General features: G+C 34.7%; 2 protein-coding genes across 2 annotated transcripts; both read right to left on the bottom strand.

Annotated features, from left to right (window-relative positions):
- Positions 10,290 to 13,825, bottom strand: LOC107607410. Its single transcript, XM_016309373.2, has 6 exons — positions 13,703 to 13,825; positions 13,016 to 13,093; positions 12,273 to 12,352; positions 12,069 to 12,191; positions 11,843 to 11,988; positions 10,290 to 10,362 (listed from the first exon to the last, which is right to left on the bottom strand). The coding sequence occupies exons 1-5, from the start codon at positions 13,823 to 13,825 to the stop codon at positions 11,844 to 11,846; spliced, it is 549 nt and encodes a 182-aa protein (XP_016164859.1). The 3' UTR covers positions 10,290 to 10,362; position 11,843.
- On the bottom strand, positions 16,104 to 18,596 carry LOC107608148. Its single transcript, XM_021107878.1, has 5 exons — positions 18,373 to 18,596; positions 18,079 to 18,225; positions 17,875 to 17,997; positions 17,649 to 17,794; positions 16,104 to 16,153 (listed from the first exon to the last, which is right to left on the bottom strand). The coding sequence occupies exons 1-5, from the start codon at positions 18,594 to 18,596 to the stop codon at positions 16,119 to 16,121; spliced, it is 675 nt and encodes a 224-aa protein (XP_020963537.1). The 3' UTR covers positions 16,104 to 16,118.

The raw sequence follows: 20,713 nt of genomic DNA on the forward strand, positions 1-20,713 counted from the left end.
TGTGTTCAAGAATCATCATACTGAACTAGGAGAATCAATAACACTATCTGAACTCTGAGTTCCTATAGATGCCAATCATTCTGAACCTCAATGGATAAAGTGAGATGCCAAAACTATTCAAGAGGCAAAAAGCTATAAGTCCCGCTCATATGATTGGAGCTATGTTTCATTGGTAGTTTGGAATTTATAGTATATTCTCTTCTTTTTATCCTATTTGATTTTCAATTGCTTGGGGACAAGCAACAATTTAAGTTTGGTGTTGTGATGAGCGGATAATTTATACGCTTTTTGACATTGTTTTTAGTATGTTTTTAGTAGGATCTAGTTACTTTTAGGGTTGATTTCATTAGTTTTTATGTTAAATTCACATTTATGGACTTTACTATGAGTTTGTGTGTTTTTCTATGATTTCAGGTATTTTCTGGCTGAAATTGAGGGACTTGAGCAGAAATCAGATTCAGAGGTTGAAGAAGGACTGTGGATGCTGTTGGATTCTGACCTCCCTGCACTCAAAGTGGATTTTCTGGAGCTACAGAACTCGAAATGGCACGCTTCCAATTGCGTTGGAAAGTAGACATCCAGTTCTTTCCAGCAATATATAATAGTCCATACTTTGGCCAAGAATAAACGACGTAAACTGGCGTTCAATGCCAGCTCTCTGCCCAATTCTGGCGTCTAGCGCCAGAATAGGGTCCAAAACCAGAGTTGAACGCCAGAAATGGATCAAAACCTGGCCTTCAACTCCACAAATGGCCTCTACACATGAATTGCTTAAATCTCAGCCCAGCACACACCAAGTGGGCCCCAGAAGTGGATCTCTGCATGTCTAAACCTTGTCTGTGGTATTCCGGGTAGGATTCAATGAATGAATGACTGTGACGAGCTCCAAACTCGCGATTGCGGGGCGTTAGTGAAAGACGCAAAAGGATAGTAAATCATATTCCAGCATGATCGAGAACCGACAGATGAATAGTCGTGCCGTGACAGGGTGCGTTGATCATTTTCACTGAGAGGATAAGATGAAGCCATTGACAAGGGTGATGCCTCCAGACGATTAACCGTGCCGTGACAGGGCATTGGATCATTTTTCCGAGAGATGACCGAAAGTAGCCGTTGACAATGGTGATGTATCACATAAAGCCAGCCATGGAAAGGAGTAAGACTGATTGGATGAAGATAGCAGGAAAGCAGAGGTTCAGAGGAACGAAGGCATCTCCATTCGCTTATCTGAAATTCTCACCAATGAATTACATAAGTATTTCTATCCCTATTTTATTATATTAAATTCGAAAACACCATTATCAATTTATATCTGCCTAACTGAGATTTGCAAGGTGACCATAGCTTGCTTCATACCGACAATCTCCGTGGGATTCGACCCTTACTCACGTAAGGTATTACTTGGACGACCCAGTGCACTTGCTGGTTAGTTGTATCGAAGTTGTGAACCATGGTATTGGCACCATGTTCTTGGTGCCATTGCCAGGGAAAGAAAGAGCCATGAATTTTATATAATCAAAGTGTAATCACGATTGCGCGTACCAGGTTGCTCACGTTGCCAGGGATTGTTTGAGCCTGGACATCACAATTTCGTGCACCATTTGGGGAGGTCACCGTCGTCGCTGTCGGTGGAGTTGCCAATTTGGGTGATGAGTTTGGACATTTATCACTTATTTTGTGTTATTTTTAGTACTTTGCACTTTATTTTTACTGCACTTTTGGGATTATTGTATATATTTGTTATTTTGCTACTTTTATTTTAGTTGTTGCATTTTGCACCTTAGTTGGTAGATATTTCATACTTTTAGTTAGATTTGCTTTATGTAGTTATTTTAGTTTTTGGTTGTGATTTGAAAATTGTGGATTATTAGAGCTTGGTTTACCCTTTTTACATAAGAAATTTGGTTTGATTGGGAAAAAGAAAGGATAAACTAAGGAAATTTTAAAATTTCTAAATCACAACATTGCATTAAGATAAGCTTAGTCAAAACAATGAAATTTCCCAAAGAACTTATCTATAGGGCACCACCCCAATTGATTGAAAATTTTTGTGGAACTTTCTTGAATTATATATTTTGTGAAGCATGTTTTTGAGCTAAGAACATAAGCATGTGAGATTTGAGCCTAATGAGGTGGTTACATCTTATAACCACTTATCTTCCTTCTTGTGTGCAATTGTTCTCCTTCTATGATTGTGATCTTTGATTTGTTTAATTCTATATCTCCATTATTCCTTGTATTCATGCATTTATATGATTGAGGCCATTGTTTCATTAGCTCATTTACCCGAATAGCCTACCTTTTACCTTCCATTGTTAGCCAATTTTGAGCATATGCTTCACCCAATTGTTCTTTATTTTAGTACATTACAAGCCTAAATCAAAAAACAATAAAAGTCCCTTGTTTGGATCTTTGATTGGCTTAGGCTAGTGAGAGTGTTCATTATTCAAGTTTGGGGAGATTTAGGAACATTGGTTGGGATAAAAGGGTGCTTTGTGTTATTATATTTGGGAATTGGGTACATGCTCATGTATTAATAAAATGTTAGACCTTATGCATTGGTGCTCATGGAAAGAAAAGAGTTAGAAAAACAAAAGAAAAAAATAAAAGAAAAAGAAAAACATATGGAAAAGAAAAGAAAAAAATATAGAAAAAGAAAGAAAGAAAAGAAGAAAAGAAAGAAATAAAAGGGGGCGAAATGCCCCAAAGTAAAGTTCAATAAGAATCAATGCATAAGTGTTGTGAAATATAAAGGAATGCATAAGTATGTGATAAAGTGAAGAATGGGTAGTTAGGTTAGAACTTAATTGTATAGGCTATTATATAGGTTAGGTGGGAAAGTCTAGGCGAATCAAAGGTTCAAATTCTAGTCCACTTAACCATATATGACCCTACCTTGACCCTAGCCCCATTACAACCTTTGAGAAAGTCCTCATTATAATTGCATGCATACATTGAATAATTGTTGATTGTTAGATGAAGAACAAATTTTGGAAAGCATGATTAGGGGGGAATTGAGTGAATCAACCCCTAAACACTTGAGTGACTAGAGCAGATACACATCCAGTGAGGGTTCGATTGCTCAATTACATGTATTCACCGTAATCATTCTTATTCATGCAAGTTTGTAAATCTTTTTTGATAATTTAATACAATTATGGGTTGGATTTGATTCTCATTGCTTTAGCCCTTGTGCTTGTGATGAGCGGATAATTTATACGCTTTTTGGCATTGTTTTTAGTATGTTTTTAGTAGGATCTAGTCACTTTTAGGGATGTTTTCATTAGTTTTTATGTTAAATTCACATTTCTGGACTTTACTATGAGTTTGTGTGTTTTTCTGTGATTTCAGGTATTTTCTGACTGAAATTGAGGGACTTGAGCAGAAATCAGATTCAGAGGTTGAAAAAGGACTACTGATGCTGTTGGATTCTGACCTCCCTGCACTCAAAGTGGATTTTCTGAAGCTACAGAACTCGAAATGGCGCGCTTCCAATTGCGTTGGAAAGTAGACATCCAGGGCTTTCCAGCAATATATAATAGTTCATACTTTGGCCAAGAATTGAGGACGTAAACTGGCGTTCAACGCCAGCCTTATGCCCAAATCTGGCGTCCAGCGCCAGAAAAGGATCCAAAACCAGAGTTGAACGCCCAAACTGGCACAAATACTGGCGTTCAACTCCACAAATGGCCTCTACACGTGCTACACTTAAGCTCAGCCCAAAAACACACCAAGTGGGCCCAGGAAGTGGATTTATGCATCAATTACTTACTCATGTAAACCCTAGTAGCTCATGATCGAGAACCGACAGATGAATAGCCGTGCCGTGACAGGGTGCGTGAGCATATTATTCACTGAGAGGAGGGGATGTAGCCACTGACAACGGTGATGCCCTTGCATAAAGCCAGCCATGGAAAGGAGTAAGACTGATTGGATGAAAATAGTAGGAAAGCAGAGGTTCAGAGGAACGAAAAGCATCTCCATTCGCTTATCTGAAATTCCTACCAATGAATTACATAAGTATCTCTATCCCTATTTTATTATATTAAATTCGAAAACACCATTATCACTTTATATCTGCCTGACTGAGATTTACAAGGTTAGTTGTATTACTTGGACGACCTATTTTATTATATTACTTGGACGACCCAGTGCACTTGCTGGTTAGTTGTATCGAAGTTGTGACAATTATGAATTAAGATCAAAGCACCATGCTTTGGAGCCATTACCAGGGATTGTTCGAGCCTGGACATCACAATTTCGTGCACCAGCTTGCATATATCTCTTGGAAGTTAATTTTTTTTGACCAAGCATTTGCATTCATCTAGGTAGTTGCATTTAGATAGTTTGCTTATAGTTTAGTGCATTGAATAAATGTCAGACCCCTTGCTTCATTCTTGGTATAGCATGAGGACATGCTATGGTTTAAGTGTGGGGAGGTTGATAAACCCCTTTTTTAGGGTTTATCATGTGTTGAATTTAGAGCATTTTATCAACTTTTTCTCACATTTATTCAATGAAATAGCATGGTTTTACGATTCTTCTTTAATTTATGCTTAAATGTGAAAACATGCTTTTTAGACCTTAAATTAGCTAATTTTGATTCACCTTTGATTCCACTAGATGCCTTGATGTGTTTGCTAGTGATTTCAGGTTGAAAAGGCCAGGAATGAATCAAAGGAGTGAAGAGGAAAGCATGCAAAGTGGAGAACACATGGAAAAGCTAAAGATTTGAGATGCACCACCCATGCGCACGAGCAATGTACGCGCACGCGTGCTGTACGTGTACGCGTCGGTGCTGGCATGTGATTTTTTAGTGAAAACATGCCCAGCAAATTCTCAGAAGCTGTGGGGCCCAATCTAAAGCAACTTTGGCACCAAAACACTTAAAAGGACCAAGGATTGAAGGGGAATAAATCTTCTTTTCACATCTTGGATCCTTAGGAGTCATTAGAATTAGTTTTAGTTAGTTTTATAGAGAGAAGTGAGCTCACTTCTCTCTAGAGTTAGGATTAGATTTAGGTCAATAATCTTAGATCTAGGTTTTAATTCATGCTCTCATCTACTTCTACCTTTTAATTCTTTGTTGTTACATCTTATTCTTCTATTATTTTGTTGTAATTTCTTCCATTTTGTTTCCATACTTTGTTGTAGATCTACTCTTGTTTCTTCTATTTTCTTTGATTGTTGTTGTTGTTTCTTTGTAATAAGTAGTTGTTAGATTTCATTCTTGTTGTCAATTTACTATGCTTTCCTTTTATACCTTCCAAGTGTTTGTCAAAATGCTTGAAAGGATGTTAGAATAGAACTTTATGCTCTTGGCTTGGGAAGGTAACTAGGAATTCTTGAGTTACTAATGTCCAAGTGATTGATAGTTGGTAGCCATTGACTCTAGCTCTCATTAACTCAATTAGTGAATAGCTAGGACTTATGGACTTGGATGATATAGCTCACTTGACTTTCCTTTGCTTGTTAGAGGATGACTTAGTGGGATTGATCCTTACAATTATCATATTGTGGTCAGTGATAAGGATAGGGATCCTTGACCACCAAACCTTGCCAAGACCTTTTCACCATTTGATTTCCATTGCAATTTACTTTTCTTATTTCTCATCCAAAACCCCAAAATATACATGTCCATAGCCAATAACAAAAACACTACCTTGCAATTGCTTTGAGAGATGACCCGAGGTTTAAATACTTCGGTTATTAGAATAATTAGGGGTTTGTACTTGTGACCAAAAAATTTTTGTATGAAAGGATTAGTGTTGGTTTTGAAACTATATTGCAACGAGATTTCATTTGAGAATTCTAAATCGTCAAAAATTCATTCATCACTGGAACCGATGAAATTGTAGTTGTAGCTGTATCTGTGATGTTGTGATGAAAGTTGCCACTGCTGTGATTTAAAAGGAAATCCATTCTGTGATTTAAAAGGAAAATCCATTCACAGTGTTCAGTCTTATAAGTTTTGACATCAAGGTAGGGGTTTAACTTAAACGATTTAATTTAAGAATGCCCGCACAGTTTATTGGATAACTGCAAATAGGTTCAATTATGGTGAATAATTGATTGATTATATGAATGTTGAATTTTGACTGAGATTGTGGTTGGAATGATTGAGATTGTGATTGGAACTTTTATTGAATTCGTTGATTTTATGAGATCGATTATGCGTGAACTATGAAGTGTTTGATGAGAGATTGTTGTGAATTCTATATTTTGGTGGATTAAATTGAAATTGTTGCTGTTGAACTGGTTATTTGATTATTGTAATAGACTTAGTTGGTGATTGATTGGAGTTGTGTTTTAGAGAATATTTGAAAGGTGGAATCTTAAAATGTTGAACTGATGGCTGAAAATCTGAGTTTTAGAATTAGACGGCAACTTTGAAAATGAATAAGTAATTTAATAGTGATTGAAATGATAAGAGATTTTAAGAGTTAAGTAAACTACATTAAGTGTAATGGTTAAGATTCCATTTTAAAGGTTTCGTACCTTAGTTATGATTTTTCAAAGTTAAATCGTTGGATCTGATTTTCTGCATTATTTTAAATGAAATTAGAAACTTTGAAAATCTATAACTAATTCTGTGATGATCGGAATTGCATGGGACCAAGTCTGGATTAAGCTTGGGAATATAGGAAGCTGGACTGGTGAATTTGAGACTTTTTCATTAAGTTTATGATTTATGGTGAATTTTTGAATTATGGATGTCCAATCTTATTTTTCTGCAAAATGCTTAACACAACAGAAGCTTGTTTCCTCTACTGGAAATTTTCCAGTTTGAATTTTGAAATGAAATCAATTTTAAATAAAACTTTAGTCTTATCACTTTAATTTCAAACAAATTCAGAATTTTTGAAATCAGATGCATTATACAGGAAAAATCAGGTTTTGTTTTCTAAGTCAGTAACTTTGAGACTTTATAATCTTTAATTCTGGAGTGATGTTGAGATGCAACTAATTGGAGGTGAGAGTTGAGTATGTTTAGTATATATGATTTAAATTTCAAAATTATTCATTTTTTAATAAGTGAGTTATGGAATTCGGAAGAGGTTATGTTCAATGATTTCTAAAACAGACTTTTGCAGAAAATTACCTAACTTCCAAGATATGTAACTTCTTCATTAAAAAAGGTATTGACCTGGAACCAATTGAGAAAGAAATTTGGATAAGTTTAACCATATTAATTTTGAAGGTGGTTGGATTTAATTTGAATTTTATATTGAATTTTAAATGTTGTACGCTGCTGTTGTTTTCTGGATTTTAAGACACTGCAGAGAAGTCACGGTTTTGCTTCTATTTCTGAAGTTAGAGTAAGCAAAAAATTATGATTTTTGGTTTAATAGAAAGCTTAATCCGACACGGTCGCATGGATATAAAGTTTGTGTAATTCCGAATTCATTTGGTATTTTAATAAATAGATTTTGGTGTTTTGGTGATTACTTTGGATATGGAATTTAATAAATAGATTTTTTATACTATTATCAAATATTTTTGATAATATATTGTTGTGGCAATTGCTGATAAGAGGTTGGTGAAATGTTGAGAAAGAGGAAACCTATAATAGTGGCTAAGTCCTATTTTTAGAGGAGATTATGTCCAAATTTTTATAAAAATATAAGGATTTAATTAAAATAAATTTAAGGCTTGACAATAACTTCAACAATTCTTTTGGAAAAATAGTAATCAGAGCAAAGTAGAGAGATAAAGAGAAAAGAGTAATATAACAAAGAGATATTTGTCTATTTATTTGTTGCTTAAGGCAACCTAAGAGATGTTTGTTTATTTATTTGTTGTTTAAGGCAACCCAAGAGATGTTTGTTTATTTATCTTTTGCCCTGAGGCAACCCAAGAGCAATTTTCCAATCCCAAGAGTATATATTCCCAAGAGCAATTTTCAATAGAGCTGCTAATAATTATATGCGCATTTATTTGAACGGAAAATCATATCCGTGAAATTGTGGACTCGTGACTGGATAAATGTCAGGAATGTAGGTGCCAACCGACACATGAGCTCATGGCCTGTATTAGGACTAGACATTCATCATATACATCTATGTGACATTGTTTGGGCGTGCTGCGTGCATGTTATAATTGGTTTGCCTATGTGAATACTTATGTTATCTACTTATTGCCATACTTGCCATACTTGATGTAATTGCTCTTGATTGTGTTTGAACCTCATTACTTGTGTTTGTAACTGATTGGCTGGATTGTGGTGAATTTGGTGATGATTGAGTTGCCTGGTCCTGAGGCCGTGACTGGTTTATGTTTGAGGTTTAGTAAAGTATGAAAGATCAAGCTGGTTCAGCATAGACTTAATGAACCTATGTTTGGAACAGATTGGTTATTCATACTGTCTAGAAAAAAACTTTTAAGATTTTTATAAAGGAAAATATAGATTTAGGATTTTGGATAATTAACTGATGCTTTTAAAGAAGGTTATGGATTTTGAATGTTAAAACATTGGTTTTTAAGAGGATTCATTAGACAAATAAAAACAGTTTTCTTTTAAATATCTCTAAACGAAATTAACTATTTGAACTTTATTCTTGACTTTCACGGCATTCTCGACCTCTACTGAGAACTTGTGGTTTGGTTCTCCCCTAAATTTTCTATCCTTTCAATGACACAGGTTTGAAGACGCTGTATGAAGCTGCAGATGATTATTAAACTATAATTATGATTTTGGTTACTTTCATAGAATCCCCTCGCTGCAATCATTTGAGGTTTTATTTTATATAAAGGGGTAGTTGTTGTATTTGAATTTTATTGGATTTCTTTTGTATTAAACTTATTACTAATAATATTTATGTGATTATTAGTACTTGGATATCTTTGAGGTATGACTTTAAAGAATGAAGACAAAATTTTTTGGTATTTTCTTAAAACTGAAATGTGATATCGATATAAAGGCTCAACAAAATACCTTGCTTAAGTTAGGGTATTTCTGCTAGAAAGAACATTACGTAACCTTTTGTAATATTAACTACTTAATTACTGAGCCTTTATATCGATATCACGTTTCAGTATTAAGAAAATACCAAAAAATTTTGTCTTCATTCTTTAAAGTCATGTTTCAAAGATTTCCAACAAATATTAATCACATAAATACTATTGATAATAATTCTTATACAAAAGAAATCAAATGAAACTCAAATACAATATACCAAACCTACCCCTCTATGTAAAATAAAATCTCAAGGGACAATAACGAGGGGACTCTAAGAAAGCAATAGAAATCATAAAGTCAGTTTACTAATTGCTCGTAGCTTCGTAGTGCGTCTTCAAACCTGTGTCACTGAAATGGTGAAAAATTTGGGGGTGAGAACCAAACCACAAGTTCTCAGTAGAGGTCGAGAATGCCGTGAAAGTAAAGAATAAAGCACAAATAGTTAATTTCGTTCAGAGATATTTAAAAGAAAACTATTTTCATTTGTAGGAATCATTGCTCGCTTTATGAATCCTTTTGAAAAACCAACGGTTAAACATCCATAATCAAATACCTTCTTTAAAAGTATCAGTTAACTATCCAAAATCCTAAATCCATATTTTTCTATATAAAAAATCTTAAAAGTTTCCTAGACTGTATGAATAACCAACTTGTTCCAAGCATAAGTTCATTAAGTCTATGCTGAACCAGTTTGATTTTTCATACCTTACTAGACCATAACATAAAACAAGTTACCTAAGCCATATAAATGATCATCCTGCCCAAGCATAGGTTCATTAAGTCTATGCTGAACGAGTCAGATACTTTATACAAAACTAGACCTCAAACATACTAGCCACGACCTCAGGCCCAAACAACTTAATCAACATCCAATCACCACAATCCAAACATTCAGTTACAAACACAAGTAATGAGGTTCAAACACAATCAAGGGCAATTACATCAAGTATAACAATTAACAGTTGAACAGAATTATTCACATAGGCAAACCAGTTACAATATGCACACTCAAACAATGTCACGTAGATGCATATTGTAACACCCTCAGTATCAGTAGTCACGCTTCCGGCTGTGCCACTCTGATAGCAAGAAGTATTACAACTACTTTACATACTAAATAATAAAATAGGAGCCTATGACTCGACACTGTATCGCTGATTTCTTTGAAAACTAGAAAAAATATTTTATCTTAAGAAAAATAGAAGCAGGCATAGATTCATATACAAAACTCCTTACATAATAACTCAATATATTATACGTATAAAACATACAATTCCTATCCCTCTTACAAACTTGTAATAACAAAGACGAGGGAAGAAAATAATCTAATGAATACAACAACATATAAGCCAAACGCAGTGTAACTCTTCATAACGCTTCTTCCAGTTCCTGAAAAGGTAAAGCTGTAGGGGGGTGAGAACCTAACCACACGGTCTCACCACTGAGTTTCAAAGTTGTCATAAGAAGATATTTAATAAGAAAACTGTTTTCAAGCTCAGTGATTACCATTGCCTTATGAATTTTGTTTCTAAAACCAATAGGTAATCATTTAAAACCTTTTCGAAGAAACAATGCTTAATCTTTCAGAAATTCGAAACCTTTCTTTTCTTATAAGAAAATCTCAATCAGAAACCAACCACGCAATCAAACAACACAATCATTAATCCAACACCAAAGTTCATTCTCAAATGTAGCACGCCAAGACAAACACAAACAAGACAGACAAGGAAAGCACAAGTAGGTAGCAATTACAGCAAATAACTCAAGTAGCAGTTAAGAACAGTTTAGCAATTAGGCAAACCAAAACAAGTTCAAACCCAAGCAAAACATACAAATGCATATGATGCATCCCTGTCCTATGGCTGATGAGGCTCATCTGTCGGTTATCCAGCCAACCCGACAAGTCTGAATTGTCCTTAGACTATCCCCCGACGTGCATCCCCAAGAGTCTATGCATAGCTTTTTCTCAAATAATCAATATTGCTCAATGGGGGTAACATTCCCGGGAATTTATATAGTGCCCGGTCAAACTTACGTCGTAGGGTCAACAGAGTATCGAGTTTTCAACCTGGTACACGTGGTGGCAAGCCACGGTACTTAATACAAGGAACCTCGTATCTCATAAGCCACATATCTCAACATCATAATCATTCATCAATCCAAACCTCATTTCCAAATTCATTCAAAAACCATATTTCAAAGAAAATCCTCATCAATCCTCTTTCCATTCCGTTCATTAACAATCTCAATTCCAAAACATAATTCTTTCTTTGATAAATAGATTATACTTAAAACATATAATGTTTAAAAACAAATCTTTTTAGTTAATTACTTCAAATAAAACTTCCAATTTTATAAAATTTCGGCAACATCTCCTCTAAAACTCGGACTTTGCCACCCTGTACGGGTCCCATCCAAACATTTCTCAAACCTTTTCCAAATCTCTATCATTTTCCAAGATTCAGCTAGTTCCAATACCTAATTATTTTCAAAGTGAATCAGGGCTCATAATAAATCTCTTTTTAAAATCAAACCAGCTCAAATACTAAATCATTTATAAAGTCACTAACTCAAAATTAAACCATTTTCGAAGTTAACCCAGTTTCATATTCCAAATTATTTCCAAAGCCGATTCCTTTATATTATCAAAAATAGCTTCAAAACCAAGAAAAACCAGTTTTTATAATAAACAACTAGATAGCCTTTCAGACTAATTTCTTTTTAGCAATCACAAACTACTCAAGCAATCAAACAATCAGTCATTTAGTCCAGCAAACAACCACATTTAGAAGACAATCATAATCACAGACATATGTTCTCTCACATTAATATCTATTTATCACAACTCTGTAATATAAATTAGATTTTAATAAAAACCCCTACCTCAAAAGTTGAACCCATAAACTAAAGGCGTCACAAGAACCATTCCTCTCCGCCCGAAACCAACTGCAGCTTCAATCGCAGGTCTGCTCACTTCCGCAATAGCAGAAACGGCTTTAATTGCAACAGGCAATCCGAATAACTCAATCCTAAAACATAAATATCACGAAAACCTTAATAACACATAACAGGAAACTAACGGCGAGGGTTCGCAATAAGATATACCTACAGTAAGAGCAAAATGGAACAGCCGCAATCCCGAGCTGACCCGGAGGCATCTCCGACAGCGGCCAGAAACTCCGATGGTCCAACTGTAACCTTAACTTTGATATAAAATCGTCGGAATTCAATCCTACAATACCAACAGCTCAGAGCCTCTTATAACTTATATTGGAAAATTGATTTCAGAAGTTCTGGAAGTAAAAACGCATACCAAGAAGGCAAAGGCTCGGCGGCGGCTTCCGGCAGCCAGAACAGCGGCGGTTCGTGGCGGTGACACGGATCTAGCGGCGACTAATTCTCCTTCATTTATAAAATAAGGTTAAAAATATAAATATTTAAAATTAAGGCATATAAAATATTCACTATTTTTCAATTATAAGAACTGTAAATCAAAAATAAGAGTTTACTTAACTTTTATATAAAAATCTCCGAAGTACAGTCTTAAATAAATATAATGCATCGTAAATAATTAATTAATAACTTTTAAAAAGTTAGAGATCTTACATCCTACCCCACTTATAAAAATTTTCGTCCTCAAAAATTAACTTAATACACAACATTCTAAAATAGTTTTGAATACTTTAGTAAAGCAGAGATCTTGGCAGATATATGTATTAATTTTCCAAATATCGAATAGTTTGTAAAACTTAGGTGTAGGGGTAAAGTGTGGTCTGAAGCAGAGGTTACAAGGAGGTTTAAAACAAGAATGTCACATGGGTCTGAAGCAACAGTACTTTACCTTCTAAAGGCGCTTTAGATAAGCAAGGAAGTTTAGCAAATTTATGCATATAGACGTTCAAATACTGAATAACTATGAGATTTAAATATAAGGGTAAAGTATGGTATAAGGCAGGAGATACAAGATAGGCGTTTACAAAGCAAAGTTATAGTTAAGGTGGCAAAGTGGCTACAAAGCAAGTTGGTATTTAAACAATAGGTAAAACGTTCGCTCACCAATGTTGTATTCACTTCAGAACTCCAATTTGCAACTCCATCAATCACTTCGCAACCCAAAAAAAATTGGTCATAAGCCTATCATCCACAAATTTTCACATGGAAATAAAACTACCACAACCCCTTTTAACGTCACACACTTACTACTTCATCTTTTCACGCTCACGAGCAGCATTCTAAGGAGACTAACGTTTCATTCACTATGCCCAAAGGTCATACGTGCCTCTAAAGCAATTCTCGAGTTATTTAGAAGGTTACAAGACATGAGATAAGGTCAGGTGACAAGGACGACATTCACAAGAATTTAAAAGACAACCTTGAGGATTAGAAAACACTACAACAATTTGAAACGAATTCAAGCTGAGTCAAGGAGTATGAGGTTTATAGAAAAGAAAATCTAAGGCCAAAGACAATTCACAAGATTCGAGTATGAATGAAACTCTTTCGAATGCATCGTTTACAAGAATCGGAATTTAAGAAAATCATTTTACATTTCAAAAGAAAAGTATACAACAACATATTTGTAAAAGAATAACAAAAACATAGATGTGACATTTCTTGAATACAATTTCAGGTTGTAAGAGATTATGTAAAGTTTGAAAAGGTATGAGTAAAAATATTTAAGCGCTTCACTAACCAAACGCATGCATAAAACTGACATATAGTCAAAAGAAAATCCAGTTATACTTCATCAAAACATTTTCCAAGTTTAAAAGCAAAATGGGAGAGTTTCAAGAAGTGAAAGCCATAACCAATCCCCAGTATTCCAAGGTCTAGTTCAATCTCAATCAAGGTTTTAAACTCATTCATTGTTATGCGGCAATCTAAACAATCGATCTTAGTTCAAAAACTTAGCAACCTGACACGTACTCAAACACACCAGTGCAAAATTAAATGCTATAACCTGCGACATTTTCAAACTCACCAAATTTACTTCCTGCATCAAATTTACTTCCTGCATCAACAAACTGTGTACTACAAAACTAGCATATTGTTACCCATGTCTAGAGGTCGCACATGACACCGAAGCACTCGAGTTTACTTAGAGGGATAAAATACCTAGGAAGAGCAAATCAAATGACAAGGGCAATGTTCGCATGAAGTCAAAAGGATGAATAGAGTCGCAATTTAACAAGAATGCGCAATAACAATGAAATATTCCAGAAGGAGAGTCAATTTACATTATTATTTTTTTTTCTAGGAGATCTGAATTAAAGAACTTCAATAGGAATCATAAGAAAAGTTAACATATTTAGCCGAAACAAATTTAGGTCGAATAAAGTACATACAAAGTTTGCAAAAGAGAAGATAACATGATTCAAGACAATGTTTACAAGTATTTGAAGAAATGGTTTGAGTCACCAACAAACAAGAATGGTCAAAATCATAAAGTGTGCCAGACGGAAAAAATCGAAATACAAATAGAAAAGAATGTTGATTTCAAAGATCTTCAATAGAAACCATAGAGTAGAATAGGGTAATTGTTTACAAAATTCAAGAAAGTCAATTAAAACGTAAATATTTCATCTTGTTTAAAACAAATTCAAGTCGAGCTAGATTATGCAAGATTTATGAAATAAAAATTAGTTAGGCTAAGGATAAAATATTTTCCTGAAAATCTTGGTAGAAAATCAAATTATAGTCCTAAGAAGAAACTTGAATTTATGAACTTCGGTAGGAATGATCAAGAGGAAGAACGGTGCATTTATTTAAACTGGATTTGAGCTAAGTCAAAAATAATACTAAAAGTCATTGGTAGCGTTAACAAAGAATGGATAATCTCAAAAAGAAACGAATTCACTTTCTCAAAAGAGACATGAAATGTTTAAATAAGATTTTGCATTAAAACAACTCAAATTAAAACAAAATATGAAAAATTTATAAAATAAACTTAATTAAGCTATGAGCAAAAATATTCTTTCAAGAATTTTGAAAAATATTCAAGAGAAGAATGAAACCAGAATTACTTTGAAGACCCAAAACAAAAATTACAAGAGGGCTTTATAAGATAGGATGTATTACGGCAAAACAGGTTCAGATTTCATCGATAAATTACATCGTTTAAGTAGAAGAATGCAGAACATAAAGCTGTGATGTCAAGAACCAATGGAATAAGTAGGCGCATGTTAAGAGAAGAATACGCATATGGTGCAGAGCATAGAGGCAAGATATCAAATCATAACTTAAAGAGAGAATCTAAATCAGAAAATTTTGCTAGGAGCAAGAAGAAGAAAGATAATATATTGATCGAAGCAGATTCCAATTAAATTAGAGTACAAAGTTCTATAAAAGAACGTAAAATTGAGGACCATAACATCAAGAATCCAGAGGATAGTCAGAAATATAATTTGACAGAGAATCAAACCGTATCTCAAGAAAGGCATTGAATCAAGAATTTCCAATGCAACTGATAAAGGTAAAACTAACACCTATCACAGATAAGGATCACATGTCAACTAACTTCAAGAATTAATTTCTAACGCTCCCAAAACCCGCAACTCGCATTATCTATGACTCGTATATTGTCTATCATAACCCATTGGTGCTTCCATATACATAATTTACTAGTGTTAAGCCGGCCAAACTTAATACCAGGAATTATGCAATGCAAGACTAATGGCATTAATCAATAGACCGTCATGTGTATAAAACTCTAATTCTCATTATCTGAACAAGACCTATTACATGACAGACGCTCAGAGTATGCAATTGAAGCATAATCAGTCCATTCCTCAGGCTCTACAGGAAGGACCGCTCTGATACCATAATGTAACACCCTCAGTATCAGTAGTCACGCTTCCGGCTGCGCCACTCTGATAGCAAGAAGTATTACAACTACTTTACATACTAAATAATAAAATAGGAGCCTATGACTCGACACTGCATCGCTGATTTCTTTGAAAACTAGAAATAAATATTTTATCTTAAGAAAAATACAAGCAGGCATAGATTCATATACAAAACTCCTTACATAATAACTCAATATATTATACGTATAAAACATACAATTCCTATCCCTCTTACAAACTTGTAATAACAAAGACGAGGGAAGAAAATAATCTAATGAATACAACAACATATAAGCCAAACGCAGTGTAACTCTTCATAACGCTTCTTCCAGTTCCTGAAAAGGTAAAGCTGTAGGGGGGTGAGAACCTAACCACACGGTCTCACCACTGAGTTTCAAAGTTGTCATAAGAAGATATTTAATAAGAAAACTGTTTTCAAGCTCAGTGATTATCATTGCCTTATGAATTTTGTTTCTAAAACCAATAGGTAATCATTTAAAACCTTTTCCAAGAAACAATGCTTAATCTTTTAGAAATTCGAAACCTTTCTTTTCTTATAAGAAAATCTCAATCAGAAACCAACCACGCAATCAAACAACACAATCATTAATCCAACACCAAAGTTCATTCTCAAATGTAGCACGCCAAGACAAACACAAACAAGACAGACAAGGAAAGCACAAGTAGGTAGCAATTACAGCAAATAATTCAAGTAGCAGTTAAGAACAGTTTAGCAATTAGGCAAACCAAAACAAGTTCAAACCCAAGCAAAACATACAAATGCATATGATGCATGCCTGTCCTATGGCTGATGAGGCTCATCTCTCGGTTATCCAGCCAACCCAACAAGTCTGAATTGTCCTTAGACTGTCCCCCGATGTGCATCCCCAAGAGTCTATGCATAGCTTTTTCTCAAATAATCAATATTGCTCAATGGGGGTAACATTCCCGGGAATTTATATAGTGCCCGGTCACACTTACGTCGTAGGGTCAACAGAGTATCGAGTTTTCAACCTGGGACACATGGTGGCAAGCCACGGTACTTAATCCAAGGAACCTCATATCTCAGATATTTCAAATTCATAAGCCACATATCTCAACATCATAATCATTCATCAATCCAAACCTCATTTCCAAATTCATTCAAAAACCATATTTCAAAGAAAATCCTCATCAATCCTCTTTCCATTCCGTTCATTAACAATCTCAATTCCAAAACATAATTCTTTCTTTGATAAATAGATTATACTTAAAACATATAATGTTTAAAAACAAATCTTTTTAGTTAATTACTTCAAATAAAACTTCCAATTTTATAAAATTTCGGCAACATCTCCTCTAAAACTCGGACTTTGCCACCCTGTACGGGTCCCATCCAAACATTTCTCAAACCTTTTCCAAATCTCTATCATTTTCCAAGATTCAGCTAGTTCCAATACCAAATTATTTTCAAAGCGAATCAGGGCTCATAATAAATCTCTTTTTAAAATCAAACCAGCTCAAATACTAAATCATTTATAAAGTCACTAACTCAAAATTAAACCATTTTCGAAGTTAACCCAGTTTCATATTCCAAATGATTTCCAAAGCCGATTCCTTTACATTATCAAAAATAGCTTCAAAACCAAGAAAAACCAGTTTTTATAATAAACAACTAAATAGCCTTTAAGACTAATTTCTTTTCAGCAATCACAAACTACTCAAGCAATCAAACAATTAGTCATTCAGTCCAGCAAACAACCACATTTAGAAGACAATCATAATCACAGACATATGTTCTCTCACATTAATATCTATTTATCACAACTCTGTAATATAAATTAGATTTTAATAAAAACCCCTACCTCGAAAGTTGAACCCATAAACTAAAGGTGTCACAAGAACCATTCCTCTCCGCCTGAAACCAACTGCAGCTTCAATCGCAGGTCTGCTCACTTCTGCAATAGCAGAAACGGCTTTAATTATAACAGGCAATCCCAATAACTCAATCCTAAAACATAAATATCGCGATAACCTTAATAACACATAACAGGAAACTAACGGCGAGGGTTCGCAATAAGATATACCTACAGTAAGAGCAAAATGGAACAGCCGCAATCCCGAGCTGACCCGGAGGCATCTCCGACAGCGGCCAGAAACTCCGATGGTCCAACTGTAACCTTAACTTTGATATAAAATCGTCGGAATTCAATCCTACAATACCAACAGCTCAGAGCCTCTTATAACTTATATTGGAAAATTGATTTCAGAAGTTCTGGAAGTAAAAACGCATACCAAGAAGGCAAAGGCTCGGCGGCGGCTTCCGGCAGCCAGAACAGCGGCGGTTCGTGGCGGTGACACGGATCTGGTGGCGATGGGATCCTCGACGGTGTCTTCTCTCTCTTCCCGTGAGCGTTCTCCCATGGTGTGACTGCGCGGCGACTTGGCAGCGAGGCTTCGGCGGTGACGTCTTAACTCAGCGGCGGCGCAGGAAACGATGGTGCTGGTTGCGGCAGAGCGTGGTGGCTCTTCTCTTCTTCGCTTCGTCGGCGGCAACAGTGACCCCTCCTGGGTGCTTCCCTCAGTCACGCGTTTTCCCCTCCATCAATCGGTGACGGCGAGGCGGCAACAGCAGTGGTGCGTCCTCTCCCTCGCAACGGCGCAACAGCTCCCTCCGACTCTCTCTTCCTCAGACGAGTCACTTTCTCTCTCCCCTCGGTTCTCTCCTGCGCTGGTGGTGTGGTCAGCCCCCTCTTCCCCTTCTCTTCTTCATTTACGTCGCAACTCTCTTCTCTCTTTTCCCCTAATTCCATTTCCCTTTTTTTTCTTTCTTTCTTCGATGAGTGGAGTTATTGGGGGTGAAAGTAATTGGCGGCTGAAGGAGGTAAGGGGCAGCTAGGGTTTCTTAAAGGAAAAGCGGCTGAAGGAGGTAAGGGGCAGCTAGGGTTTCTTTTGGGGTAAAGGAAAAATTATGTGCTAATTTGGGTTAAGGTTGTGCGTGTTTGATTTTAGGATTAGGGTTTAATTTGGGGCAAATGTGAAATTAGGGATTTTTGGACAAATTGGGGTTTTGTTAAATTTTAATAAAATTAAGAGATATTATATTAAATCAAATATAAAATATCCATCTTTAAAATACCTTTCAATTACAAATTTATAAATTAGTTTCGATTAAATGATAATTAAATAAAAATTGGAGACAAATAAATTAATTCTCCTTCATTTATAAAATAAGGTTAAAAATATAAATATTTAAAATTAAGGCATATAAAATATTCACTATTTTTCAATGATAAGAACTCTAAATCAAAAATAAGAGTTTACTTAACTTTTATATAAAAATCTCCGAAGTACAGTTTTAAATAAATATAATGCATCGTAAATAATTAATTAATAACTTTTAAAAAGTTAGAGATCTTACACATATGAAGAATGTCTAGTCCTGCACAGGCCATGAGCTCATGTGTCGTTTAGCTGCCCGCAATCCCAACATTTATCCGGTCACGAGTCTACGATTTTCCGTCTCTAATAAATGCGCATATAATAATAGCTGCTCTACTGAGACAGCCTCTGCTTTCTACTCATAGGAAAATATATATACTCTGCTCTGCTCTGGGGAACGGAAAATAGCTGTAGGTATATTACATTCCTTACAGAACTCTGGGTACCTACAAGCAACAATCATACAAACAAATATCTCTTTGTTATATTATTCTCTTCTCTTTACTTTGCTCTGGTTACTCTTTTCTCTGTATTTCTTTACTCTGCTCTGATTACTCTTTTCTCAAAAAAATTGTTGAAGTTATCATCAAGCCTCAAATTTATGTTAATTAAATCCTTATACTTTTGTAAAAATTCAGACATAATCTCTTCTAAAAATTAGGACTTAGCTACCCTTATGGGTTCCTTCTTTCTCAACATTTTACCAACCTCTTATCAGCAATTGCCACAACAATATATTATCAAAAACATTAGATAATAGTATAAAAATTAATTCTTGAATCTCATACCCAAGGTAGTCACCAAAACAATCATCGGCAGACAAATTACAATATTATTTTTAAAATATCAAATGAATTCGGAATTGCACAAAATTTATATCCATACGACCAAATCGAATTGATCTTTATATTAAGCTAAAAATCATATGTTTTTGCTTACTCTAGCTATGGGAATAGAAAAAAAAACCGTGACTTCTCTGCAGTGCTTAAAAACCAGAAAACAGCAGTAGCATATGATATTCAAAATTTAATATAAAATCCAAGTTAAATCCAATGACCATAAAAATTAATTTGGTTCAACTTCACTCATCCAGATTTCCTTTCCTGTTGATTCCAGGTCAATATCATTTTTAATGATTGAGTAATGTATCTTAGAAGTTGAGTAATTTTTTGCAGATTTCTGTTTTAGATATCATTGAACATAACCTCTTCCAAGTCCCATAACACACTTATTAAAACATGGAAAACCATGAAATTCAAATCATATATGCTAAACATATACTCAAATTTCACCTCTAATTGATTGCATCTCAATATCACTCCAGAATTAAAAATTATAAAGTCTCAAAGTTACTGACTTAGAATACAGAACCTGATTTTTACTGGATAAAATGTCTTATTTCAAAAATCCATATCTTTAAAACCACAACTCTAACAATTCTGACTTTTTATGAAATTAAAGTAAAAGGACTATAGTTCCAATTAAAATTTGTTTCATTTCAAAATTCAAACTGGAGAATTTCCAGTAGAGAAAACAAGTTGCTGTTGTGTTAAACATTCTGCAGAAAAATCAAATTTGACATCCACAATTCAAAAATTTACCATAAATCATAAGCTTAACAGAAAAGTCTCAAATTCACCAGTCCAGCTCCTTTTTATCCAAGCTAATCTAGACTTGGTCCCATGCAATTCTAATCATCACAGAATTA

Source organism: Arachis ipaensis, chromosome B07 (assembly GCF_000816755.2).
Source record: "Arachis ipaensis cultivar K30076 chromosome B07, Araip1.1, whole genome shotgun sequence".
NCBI classification, from domain to species: Eukaryota; Viridiplantae; Streptophyta; class Magnoliopsida; order Fabales; family Fabaceae; genus Arachis; species Arachis ipaensis.